Source organism: Atta colombica, unplaced genomic scaffold (genome assembly GCF_001594045.1).
Source record: "Atta colombica isolate Treedump-2 unplaced genomic scaffold, Acol1.0 scaffold47, whole genome shotgun sequence".
NCBI lineage: Eukaryota > Metazoa > Arthropoda > Insecta > Hymenoptera > Formicidae > Atta > Atta colombica.
In genome coordinates this window covers 1,185,584-1,198,188 of record NW_017259536.1, presented here as the reverse complement: position 1 = coordinate 1,198,188, position 12,605 = coordinate 1,185,584, and the positions used below count along the sequence as shown (strand labels likewise).

Here is a 12,605-nt window from a genome sequence, read left to right as displayed (position 1 = left end):
ATAAATTAATATAAATATATCTTTAAAAATTATTTCCTTTATAACTCTGGAATATTTTTCACGAATAAATTGTCGATCAATATACACTGATCACGTAAATTAGGGCCGTAATATCCTTTCGAGAGCAGTGTCTTCCGACGCCATATCTGCCGACAGACGCGATGGCCGGCCTTGTTAAAAAAAAAAAAGCCGCCCTCCAGGCAGCTATCAACCCCCGCAAAATCGGTCCCTCCCGCAACGAAATCAGCCTCATCGAGAGACTACCACCCTAAACTCTCGCGAGAATATATTTCGGCGGGAGCCGCCTACGTGTCTGCGGCTCCCTTTCAATTTCCACGCGGTTCGCGGCCGCCCTTACACGAAGGAAAATATTTGCCGGAAACCGATACAACGTGCGGCAAACAATATGCGCCCGGCGCTATCCAATAAATCCGGTAATAAAGCTCCCCGATACCGAAAAACGAGAGAGCCGCTGTAAATTTAATGAATGCTCTTGACATCGATCGACTTCGGGGAAACTAAAAGGGAGAATTCGCGCATGTCGGGCGAAGTGAAAAATAACTTTTCCGGCACATTATGACGCTTATTAAAAAGATTTTTTTGTAGCAATAAAATTATCGGTAAATGCACGAGAGATCAAATTGTTCAAATTGTATAATGAATATCTTAAGGAAATTATATTTTTGAACAGATATAAACTACGACGATAATTAGTGGTTCTTCATGCGAAAATCCTCGACGTGAATCCTACGAAGGTAGCGTAACGTAAATCATTTACACATACTATCGTGAATAGGTAATTACCCTGCGTGACCCGGGGTCATGCGTATACATCTACGAAATCTAGATCAGACACGAAGTGGAAGATGGGTAAAATCCATTGGTTCGAGCTCGAATTATAAAACTTATTGTGCTGTCTAAAAAATGCCGCTCTGTGTAATCAGATTACGTTGGTAAAAAAATCTTTTCATTCAATTTCAAAGAGGATTTAATTACGACGAGCTGCTGCTCCATTACTGATCGCCAATGCGGGCGTTGGCAAATTTACAAATTGTTCAAGAAGGGAGGGGGGGGGAGGGAGAGGAAACCTATCCTATCTCCTAATCCTAATCGAATAGTTTCGTAGATAGGTATTGCCATTCAGAAAATTGACGGTCGTAAACATTCGAGGACGCGAGTTATTAATCCGACATGCGAGGAAATTACACGATTAATGATATTAACTCTACGAACAATTAAATATTGTTCGATCAATCGAAACACTACAAGATATAATTGCAACGTCATTTATCAAGCAAATGTCAATGTTTCTGATAAGAAACCTTTATCAGCTTACATTTGTGGATGGAACAACGTTCGTTAATAAATAAATGACCGCGAAATTAAAGGAACGAAATTCTTCAACTTAGAATAAACATAAGAAAACGAAGAAACATTTTCGGACACTCGTATCATCATTCGGAACAGTGTTCATTCCACGCACAATCGACACTAACCGCGCGTCTTCGATGCGATCGGCGTTACGCTGTCGTGCGAACTATCGGAAGGGCGAGCTTTCGACTCGTAGCGTCTGTCTTCGCGTCTAACCGTGGCGTCGCACCGACAGCGATCGTCACCGTCGGCAATTAAGCGCGAGGAAACGCCGCACTCTATATCTCGGGGATATGGGATGACACTTGCGCGACGGTGCACGGATCACGGAAATTCAGTCGTTTCACTCACTGGTGTCGGAGTTGTGCACGGGGGTGGTCGCCGGTGTGCTGGGGGCCTGATGCTGCGTCGACTGCGTCGGTATCCCGAGGGAAGCGAGGAGCGGTCGTGGCACCGCACCCGGGGTGGCGCTCGGCGGCGGCGGGCTCTCCTGGCCTACGAGCAAACTCGCGGGCGGGAACCCGAAGAGCTGGGATCACTGGAGCCTCGGCCAATAGTTGCCTGCCAGGTCCGGGGTCTGCGAGGGAATTTGCACCGGCACCGAGACGCCGGCTGATATCACTCCTGAAACAGTTTCAGATGTCGGGGGATTGAGCACATTTCATGCGACGGCACGAGAGCTGTCGAGGCTCTGGAAAACGGAACGGAAAGGAAAGGTAAAAAGTAATTGTAAACGAGCGAAGCAATACGGATGCTACAAATGATGGGGGCTGAATCTTATGGCACACAAGAAACAGATATTTAATTTTCCACACGAAAGAAAAAGTTTCGCTGAAGCATCTAAAATATCGGCTAAATATTATATACAGATCTGAAAATAATTTCCTTGAACCATCAAAATAATTATGTAAGACACCAAATTAATTCAATTGGTTAAAATTTTTGGCAGCGTTACTCAGTTTGTTCGAAATTCCCAATTTGTGATAGTCCAACAAAATTATTTCAAAAATAAGTACGACCTTATTTATAAATAATATACATAATTATGATAGGGAACGCCAATAATCGGGCAAAGTTAGATGTTATGAATACAATATATATTCTTAATTTTAAATTTAATTATCTTAGATGTGACTTAGATGTGTGCGCCGAAACGTTCGAACATTAACCACAATCGATCTGAGACGCTATAATATAAATATGAATATGATAAGGCGCCAAAATATTCGGACATTCCTACATATAAGATAATCCCCCCTAAATTAAAATTATTTCAAATTTTTATTCAGTTAAATTCTTAGATACTTCAACAAAATCATTCTTTTCCGTAGGATGTCGTTCGATAGTTTCAAAATTGAAGAATAAAATTCCTAAGATAATTTTCCGTGTCGCTTTAAATAAATTAAATTATTCATCTCGTCTCATTATTATTTAATGATTTAATTTATTTCACTATTTTGTAACAATGCATGTATCTTCTTGATTAAGAAAATACAGTTTCAGCAACTTGCGACTATCATTGCGAGCGGAACGCGTCATTAATCGCATGAAACACAGTAGTAGGACTAATTCGCTAAAAACAACCGAGTACGTATTTACGGAAAACACGACATGAAACGCATTCGCGAGTGTCGCCCGCGGCGACGGTTGCATAAATAGTATTCGGTTATGATAGCGCGCGGCGGCTTCGCACACTTCTGCAATTTGAATTAAACACCTTAACGAGCTGCGTCTAATCCAATATAAACTTGCCGCGAAAACATTTACGCTCTATGGGCCTCGCGTCGTAACTTCGTTCCTCGCATGAGCTATAATTATGGCATAAATGCAAGACGGGTAATTTGGCAAACGTTGCAACGAGAACGCGAGCCATATTTACGTTAACCGTGAAACTTTTATTTAGTTAAAAATTAACATATTCAAAATATCGGAAGTTAATCATGAAAATAAAATAGAAAAAAATAGAAATAGAACAGAATCCTATTCATTTGCGTTTCTGTAATTCAACGATAATATCAAATAAATTGAAAGACATTTAGTACGTACATAACTATTTATTTCATTGATATGTGACTAACAAAAACTTTTTCACTTTTTTTATTTAAAAATTGTATTGTTCTAATCAAAATTTGGTTCAGTTAACCAATTGAAAAGAATTTGAATATAATAGAACAATACAATAATTTTTAAATAAAAAGTTAGAAAGTTTTTATTAGTCGCATATCGACAAAATAAATGGTTATACGTACTAAAGCATTTCTCTTAATGTAGGGTACTTTAATTCAAAGATGATCGATGCTGCCGCAAAATAATTTCTTGGCCACGCGACTTTTTAGATTCCGACATTCAATCGCATCTTCCACCAATCTCTCGAGAGTTTCATCATCTTTAACTTCATATCCAACGAATACTGTCATCTCAATGTCGAGGGATTAATCGAATATCCGTAACTCTCTCGCTCACCACGTCCGCCAACTGCGAGGCAAACTCACGCGGTTACGCTCGTTTCCGCGGTTGAATCCTGCTAACTCCGGGGGCGGCTACTTAACTATGAAAACGGCGCCGTTTGAGCCGGCAGGACAGGCGCGGCGCTAACGAGCGCGGTGAAAGTCCTTACGGCGCTCGTGCACGTAAAGCGATTATGATGGATAACCCGCGGCTCGTTCCGCACGTAAGGAGCAGGAATGGCGGGAAAACGAGAGAGGGGGAGGGATGAAAGAGCAGAAAGGAAGAAAGACGGCCGCGAGAAGAGTGTTCGGGACAGCGAGAGGGATAGCGGGGGTGGGACACACAGTGCGCGCGTGTTCCGCAGTATTCCACCATTCCGGCTTGTGCTCCGCTCCGTTCCGTTCCTGTAGATACGCCGCGCACCCCCGTATTTCCTCCCCTTTGGGTTCGCACGTTATTGAGCGCTCGCCCAGCCGAGGCGAGACCCAACCCATCCACATCCTCTGTTCACCCCTGTATATCCTCAGGAGGGAGAGGAAGCGAGAGAGAAAGAGAGACGCGGAGAAAGAGGCAAAAGGGAGACCGGCGGAGGGCGACGAGAAGGACAGATAGATGGATAGACACGAAGGAGCGAGCACATCCCTCACGAAGGGAAGAGTATAGAGGCGAAGGGGATGGAAGAAAGGGGGAGGAGAGAGAGAGAGAAGAGGCGCGACCCTCCGTGGTGGCTTTCGCTAAACGGAAGACGAGAGGGTGAGATAGTGAGATAGACGGAGAAAAGGGATAACAGAAGAAGAGAGTCGGGAGAGAAAAGAAAGAGCCGAGTGGAGAGGAACCGGCATGTAAAAAAAAAGAGAGAGAAGGGAGAGAGAAGTTGAGTCGAGAAAATGGAAAATTCACCAGCTACATCGGCGGGGTTGGAAAACCGCCGAACATCCCATTCTTCGATTCAGCCCAGCGGCGCCATGCGAGATTTGTTTTAAAATCCTTTTACAATTCCGTGGGCGAGCATGGAGCCGCGACCACGTCGTTGCCCGTTCGCTCTTTATATCTCTCTCTCTATCTCTCTCTCTTGTTCTGTTAGCAGGACTATGTAGATTGCGTGTGAAGAGGCTCCCAGGTAATTCTCGACGCTTTATTTCGCGCTTTGAGCCGGCTAGAGCACGAGGAAGAAGAAACGGCAGTCGCTCGCCGAGCGAAAATTGGAAACGAAAACCCCTACTGGTTTTTGACGAGAATTCGTTCTATCATTACATTCTCGTACATATACTGTATGTTGTATCAATGAATGCATAGAATTTTTGAAGATAATCTAAACAATGGGAAAGAGAGTTAAGAAAAAAATTTCATAGCTATTGAGAGAGAGAGAGAGAGAGAGAGAGAGAGAGAGAGAGAGAGATGTATATAATATTTCGATATTTTTGCTAGTTAAGGATGTATTTGCTAGTTAAGGTGTACAAGCTTTGCAAAAAGAGAAACTGGAAATTTATACTTTCCATATAAAGACAATTGATATATACACGTAAAACAGATCAATAAGATCAATATTTATATTAAATAATATAATTTTCAAATTTTTTAAGTAAAAATTTTCCCATTTTATCTTAATTATTTTTTTAAAATTGTGTATTTATTATTGAAATAATTTTTTATTCAGGTTCTTAATCGCCTGTCAAATTTCTTGGATGACTTTCAAATATAATATAAAAAAATCTGTAATATTTTTATTTTTCATTCTGTTAAAAAATAATACATCTTTAATAGTAATATAAAATTTCTACTCTTAAAATAACTATAAGAAATAACGAGTAATAAAAACCAATGGAAATATAAATATGCTTAATCGGAAAATCGCAGAAGCAATGAAAAAAGAATTTTTTAAATTTGATAAAAAGTACCGTTTTGTTATTTGTAAATATTTTGAAAGACATGATTATATGTATATAATATTTTTCCTCTTATAAGAGGACATCGTTAGTTGCTTCCGGCAAACTCTAATTATTCCTGGCTCTACCTAAATTATTCTTGAGTGACCTTGAAAGCACGAGGCACAGAGAACACGAGAAATTAGTCGGTGGCGAGAACTCACCGGTTGCGGTCGAGGTTGTCGGCTGATAAGGTGCTCCACCTGGTCCGGCGGGTTGTCCCCCTGGAGTCGTGGGGGTGCCACCGTGAGACGTCGGGATGCCGCGATGCGGTTGCGAGTGCGCGGCCGCGGCCGCGCTGTGCGCGTGAGAGTAAGACTGCGTGAGCGAATGGAGAGGCTCGTGAAACACGTACGCCGGGTAGCCCTCAGCGCGTTGCTGAAGACAGCTTCCACCCATTGACCCGCCCAGGCTGCTTGACATCGAGCTACGAGTGAGAAAAGCATCCATATCGAAAAACAACCAACTACTCAACAAGTCACGATATGCATTGGCATGCATAAATTCTAATTACAGTAACGTAATTACATTTGCAAATGGAGTTTCAGGAGAGTCAGTTACAGAAATATTTAGCATCAAAATTTTTAGCTTTGTGATTAAGATTTAACAAAATTTCAGCAGAGTCATTTTACTTTTTACAACAATGAATATCGCGCTGTTACCGAACGATCGAGATTTACTCTTGCATATAAATTTTACGTTTGAGAAAAATGGTGTTTCTTTAACGCAAAAAAATTCTCTAACCTGTACGTGTCGGGCATAGTGGCAATCGGTTGCGGTATCGATGAGTACATGGCGTTGAATCCAGCATTTAAGGGTAACCGTGGCGTAGCAGGGGTGGCCGCGGGAGGCGCGGTGCCGCTGCTACCCCCGCCGCTGCCACCGGCGACCACCTGATCGACGGCGGCCCTCCTCTGGTTCCGTAATTTCTCCTCTCGACGCCACTTCGCTCTGCGATTACTGAACCACACCTGCAACCGACACAATGACGGTGCCTTTGTCACGATAAGTGTGCAGCCGCACACTCGCCGCCGGCACGGTATTTCACATCATCCGCACTCGTCCGCATTCGTACTCATTCGCACTCCACGACTCTCTTCTGCTTCCTCTCCGGAGAGAACGCCTTCATCCTCCCCGAAACACCCTGTTGTCTCGTTCCCTCCCCTCCTTCTCTCTCTCTCTCTCTCTCTCTCCCCCTCATCCCTCTTTTTTTCCGCCTCTATCCGACTGAGCCTCTTGTCTACTCTTCAGGTAGCACGAAATCTAGTACCCAGACTACTCTACTCTTTTCGCATCTCGTGCGAACAGAGGCGCGAGTTTGCACGAGGCGCTTCTCCAATTTGTTAATTGCGATTGAGCAGTTGTCAGACGGGAAATTGAGTTACTCTTGCTCGCTTGGTCCTTTCCCATGCACAGCACCCTTCTCTCGTTCTGGTCTCTTGCGCATCCTCTCTCTACATGTTTTTATCTGCCGCCCCTTTCGCTGTCGTGCTTTTATTTTACGTATCTCTTTTCAAGCTTCTGATTGTACTATAAATTACAGCTCGATATCCGAGAAAGAGCGTACTCTAATACGTAATATTGGTAATATACCCCGTCATGCCAATATCGCGCCAATCTTGCATTAATATTATCGGGACGGGTCGAAAGTCTTTGATTATTTCTATCTGCGATGTTATTACATTTTAAAACGTCGATTAACTTTAACCTTTACTCAATCGACTCCTTGTTTCTTTGCAGGGCTATAATTAGAAAGAGATATAGAGAATACGTCAGAATTATATAAAAATGTGACACTGTAGCGAAAATATTAAAGAATTAAGAATGACTTTGTCTAAATATCTTTTCACTATGTCGAAGCGATATCCCAAATAACACGATGGAGATTCGTATAATAAAAATCGAGAGTTTATCTTTCCCTATCCTATGCCTGCACGGATTTCCTGATTTTTGTGATTCCTTTCGGCGATAAGAGGATTCGTCCCCTTCGATATATCGGTTTTCCCTCGCCGGCACTTAGAGCAATCCATGAACCGTGCATTTGGCTTTCACATCTCTTTTTTATGTATATATTGCAATACTATTTAGTCAATTATGTCAATTTTACAGACACAATTACACGAATTTTATTATTTTACGAATTATATGAAATCATTAGATGAATTATATGAAATTCACACAAAATATTATTAGGCATCAAAACCCGCTTTGACCGAATATGGATTTTTTCATTTATTTGATTAAATATTTCGATCGATTTTCATTTAATAGCATTTACATGAATTTTGCGCTTTTCATGTATGATGAAATATTTTAATGCCCCATTCTCTATACGATTATACTTTACTATTATTCATTATTATAGATATAAATTTGTCATATACAATTTCAATCATTGTGTTGATGTAAATGTCAATTGACGGATTCTTATTCACGAAATAATGATCATCATTAAGGGGAGAAAATCTAAATTTAATAAGTTATATTTAATACAGTAAATATAATCATGTAAGTAATCGTGTAAGCGCAAGTTTTTGAGAAAGTAATCCGCATATTTTTGCATGCTAGTGCGCGCAGATGAAAATAGAAGACAAAGCAATAACGGCAATTTCCATTTCTGTCGATTTTGACGTAACGAATTATCGCGTGTACGATACAGGAAAAAAAGAGGGATGTTTTTCGCAGCGGAAAGAAATGCCATCAACGTAGAAATACAAGCCTTCCGCAATCTCACGTATAACGCCACGCTACGAGCACGGGGGTCCTCGATTGAATCAAAAAATAAATTCTATCCTCCTGTCCTCCCATTGGCGCAGCAAATCGTGTTCGACTACCCCACCGTCAAATATCTGCCATTCGCCCGCAGCGGGCTCCTTCCGCCCAATACTATCGTCCCTTGTAAACTCGTCCTCCCTCGTTCCGAAAATTCGTCCGAATCGATCCATGCCGAAAGTCTGTGATACGAACACGTTCGGTCCTTAGTGTTACCTACTCAAAGAACACAAGTCTCCTCTCAGCGTCAATGGCTGAAATGCGATGGAGACCGGTTTCCGACACTGGTTTCCGACCTTGAAACTTTCGACCTTCATTCACGATGTGCCAACTGGAAGCGCAAGAAATTCGCTCGTTTACACGCCTCGCAGTACTTTCAAAGATTAATGAAGCATACAAATACTGTACACGCTGCGAAGACTCTCATTTTTACCCCCCCCCTCCTCTCCCTCCCTCCCTCCCCCAAAAAAGATGTAAACGAGAAGAAGATAGATTCTTTATCTAAAAATTGCGTGACGATGTTAATACTGATCTCATACATATCTAACATTCAGCTTTATGATTTATTATTTGTGTCTGTTTTATTTGAGTTGCCCTGGAGCAAAAATCCCTTTAATCCTCGCGTAGCGTATCGACCATCGCGCTCACACGAGTCGACTTAGGGAATGCCGCGGATGATAATCGGCCAACGATGTGACGGTAGTACAGCGTGGCGAATCTCGTGGCCATGGCCGAGGTATATAGGTGGAAAAGCGAGGGATGGGCCAATCGGAGGGCGACCTCCCTGGGGACACGACCATGGTTGCCATGGTTGCGTCCGAGAACCCTCTTAGGCCTTTTGCACGATCCCTCGCGGTTCGGACGGGCCGCGTTTACATGCCGCGTACGCGTACGCGTCGTGTGCCTTGCCACGCTGTGCCATGGCGTACCGCGTAATGTGTTCTATGTTCCATTAGAGTTCCTGGCACTTCATTCTTCGTCTTTCACATTCAACATCACTTTGCCATTCAACGATCGTCCAACAATCGGTCCAACTCGGCGATCTCCGCGATTCCTCTCTTTTATCCTCCTCTCCAGCAACCTCTACTATCTTTTTCTTTTCACCCTCTTTCACTCAGTCTTCCTTTCTCTCTTACCTTCTCTCTCTCTCTCTCTCTCTCTCTCTCTCTCTCTCTCTCTCTCTCTCTTTCTTCCTCGTCAAACTTCTCCTTTTCCCTCCCACGCCGGAACTCCCGGTTTCCTGCACTTAGCAAGATCAATACCAGCCAACGAGGCTTGAAAACATGCGTCAACATGGTCTTGCACTGTTTGTACGTCCACATAACGCTCAGCGCGCCCGGCTACTCTACCACCACACTAAACCCCGCCGGCCACTTCGTCGACCCTTTCGTCTCTTCATACCGCGCTAGTACAGGTGAGAGGCAGGAGGTGGAAGGTAAACGCGGCCAAACAATGTTCGATAAGGCTACGTATGTATTAACGGTTTGACGTTGGTATTAATTATAATTATACAACACGGCATTTTGCAGCCCTTGTATGATTAAAAACTGAAGGATGTTATCGAAATGGGAGAATTGCTAAACAACGTCAACATGTATTATGGATATGGTTACACATGTAACAGGAACTTAATCGCATTGAAAATAATATTTTCATGTTGCTAATAACTATTTAGAATAGATTACTGTAGAAATGGGAAGAAAATATAATTATGACTACAATTGTAATTCAACTGTGTCGCGTTATATGTAACAAAATGTAGTAATATATAATGTAATGAATTAAAATAGGTCTTTTGATTTAATCCGTTCATTCTGGAGTTACAATTAGACAACACAAGCATTTGAAATGCCTATATAAAGAACATTAAAATAAAATAAGTATATTGTAACAATTCAAATGTCCGGATTTTAAAAAAATCTTTGAAACTCTTTAATTGTATAACTTTTTTAATTATCGCGGAGGTTAATATTTATGTTTCCTTTACTTTGATTATCACAATTTTTCTACCAGTTGCAGCCTTTGCTACATCACATGAAGAATATAAACTCGTTTTGCAGAAAAGCGTTGGCGAACGGAGAGAGTTTTGTAGAAACTTTATGAGGAAACGAACAAGAATTGCAGTAGTATTACCCACTTTAAATGCAAGGTTTTGTGAGTTTTCTTATAATTTAAATTATTCTTATTTCGTCGAAATTCTGTCTCTCGTTTTCCTTAATTCTTGACTTTGTCGACGCAATCAAAGATTCTTCAAATTTGTAAAATTTTCCAAGTCCTTCAGGACATTGGATAAAATTCAATTATCGTTTTGCAATGTCCAATTCGATCCAAAACATTTCGATTTGTATAACTGTGTTCCATATTCTCATTTAATAATTTTTAAAATAAAATTTCCAACACATAAATGCAGTATTATAAGAAAAATACATGTTCTAGCGCACATTCTAATAAACAAATAAATCGTGCATCTGCTTATGTATCGCAAACTGAGAAAAATTGTACCCCGCGCGTACATAAGAATAATACATAAATGGCGACGAAGCGGTGCGATCGGACGAAAGAGGTGACGAAATCCCATTGGAAGTGAGAGCTCGCGAGTGGCATGCGGCATCAAGCTCTCGCCGTCGGAGGTGTTTAATGTTCCCCACGTACGAGCACGTGGCCGCACGTTAAAAGCGTTTAATGAAAGGGCGTCGTCGCACTTACGCCGTTCGACCCTCCCAGGAGGAACGGGCGGAATAAGAAGAATAAGAAGAGAGAAAGATGCGCCCGGGGAAAACGTTGCGAAGCGAAGGCGAGGGCGAGAGAGGAGGACAGGTGGGTGGAGCGAATGTCGGTAGAGGAAGCGCACACACGCCGCATTCGCACATTCACACTCACCTGGATACGTGCCTCAGGTAATCCGATCTTCTCGGCGAGACGCTCCCGTGCAAACACGTCCGGGTAATGTGTCCGCTCGAATTCTGAAACGAAACCAGTTTGCAACAAGTGCTCGTTATTTAGCCGCGTCGTCGGCATTAATTATCGCGATATAAACGAAGCCGACTATTGCGTATTTTCTCTCAACCAAACGGATTCCAAAGACCGAATAGAGGAGAATACCGATTCTCGATATGTCGATATTCCGATTGCTTTTCAGTTTATCACGAACAAATATGTGAAAAGTTTTAATTTGAAGAAGCTCAAGGGCCAAGAAGAAAAATTATATAATTGCCAACATTGTGAATTGCGAGGCATTACACGTCCAATTAAATTTTTAAAAAAGGGAAAATTAATTGAAACAAGAGTTTATAGTCGAGGAAAAGCATGTGATTTCTAAAGTCGTATATATAATACTATTATATATAATACAAGTGACTGTTAAAATTGATAATTTTTCGGATTTTCTACTAACCTTTCTCGAGGCTGTCTATCTGCTCGTTAGAGAAGGAAGTTCGGTTGCGCTGCAATTTCCTCTTCAGCCTCAGCCGCACTTGCGAATCCTCGTCGCCAGAGGAGTTGTGCTCCGAATTACCGTCCGAAGTTGTCTCCTGCTGATGCGACAATAGAGACCCGGTGTCTGGAACAAGAATTAATTACCTTTCCTTCAGAATGTATTGTTTCAGCTATCTTAAAGATAAGTATTCCTCGATTTACGATTAAACAATAAGATTAATTTCATATTATATACATTTCAAGTATAATCATAATCGTACAAAAAAATGACTGTCTCCTTCTATTTCTTAAACTGTAACTTAATCATTTTTCCATCATTTAAATGATAAAGATTCAAAATCTCCGGCATTTTTCTCATATTGTACGAAGCATCTAATTATAAGAGAGTTTGCCGTTTCGTGTCAAATCAATCGGTCGATCCCATAACACGATCCGCCGTTCTTGAGATTCCTAGACACCGCCGCGCGTTCAGGCGTGCGCGACCGGTCTTCGGGGTCGCATCTCGTGTTGGTGCGTCGGCGTTGGTTCGTACGCGCGCAAGGGTAGCCCCTCGTCAAGCCCCGTGGGCCGCGATTACTTTCCGCCTCCGCGCACCACACCCTCGTCTCTTTCCATTCCTCCCGGTACCTTCCCTACATCCCTCCGTTCTGTCCG

At 42.1% G+C, this 12,605-nt stretch overlaps 1 protein-coding gene across 1 annotated transcript in view; it reads right to left on the bottom strand.

The window, feature by feature from the left end:
- Nucleotides 1-1,664: 1,664 nt before the first annotated feature.
- LOC108691500 (paired box protein Pax-6-like) overlaps nt 1,665-12,605 on the bottom strand; it is a 31,949-nt gene continuing 21,008 nt past the window's right edge. The window contains exons 6-10 of the mRNA XM_018199262.1: nt 11,911-12,075; nt 11,397-11,479; nt 6,489-6,715; nt 5,909-6,171; nt 1,665-1,995 (exon numbers count right to left, since the gene is read on the bottom strand). Coding sequence (XP_018054751.1) covers nt 1,907-1,995; nt 5,909-6,171; nt 6,489-6,715; nt 11,397-11,479; nt 11,911-12,075 — 827 coding nt within the window. The 3' untranslated portion in view covers nt 1,665-1,906. The remainder of the gene's footprint in view (nt 1,996-5,908; nt 6,172-6,488; nt 6,716-11,396; nt 11,480-11,910; nt 12,076-12,605) is intronic.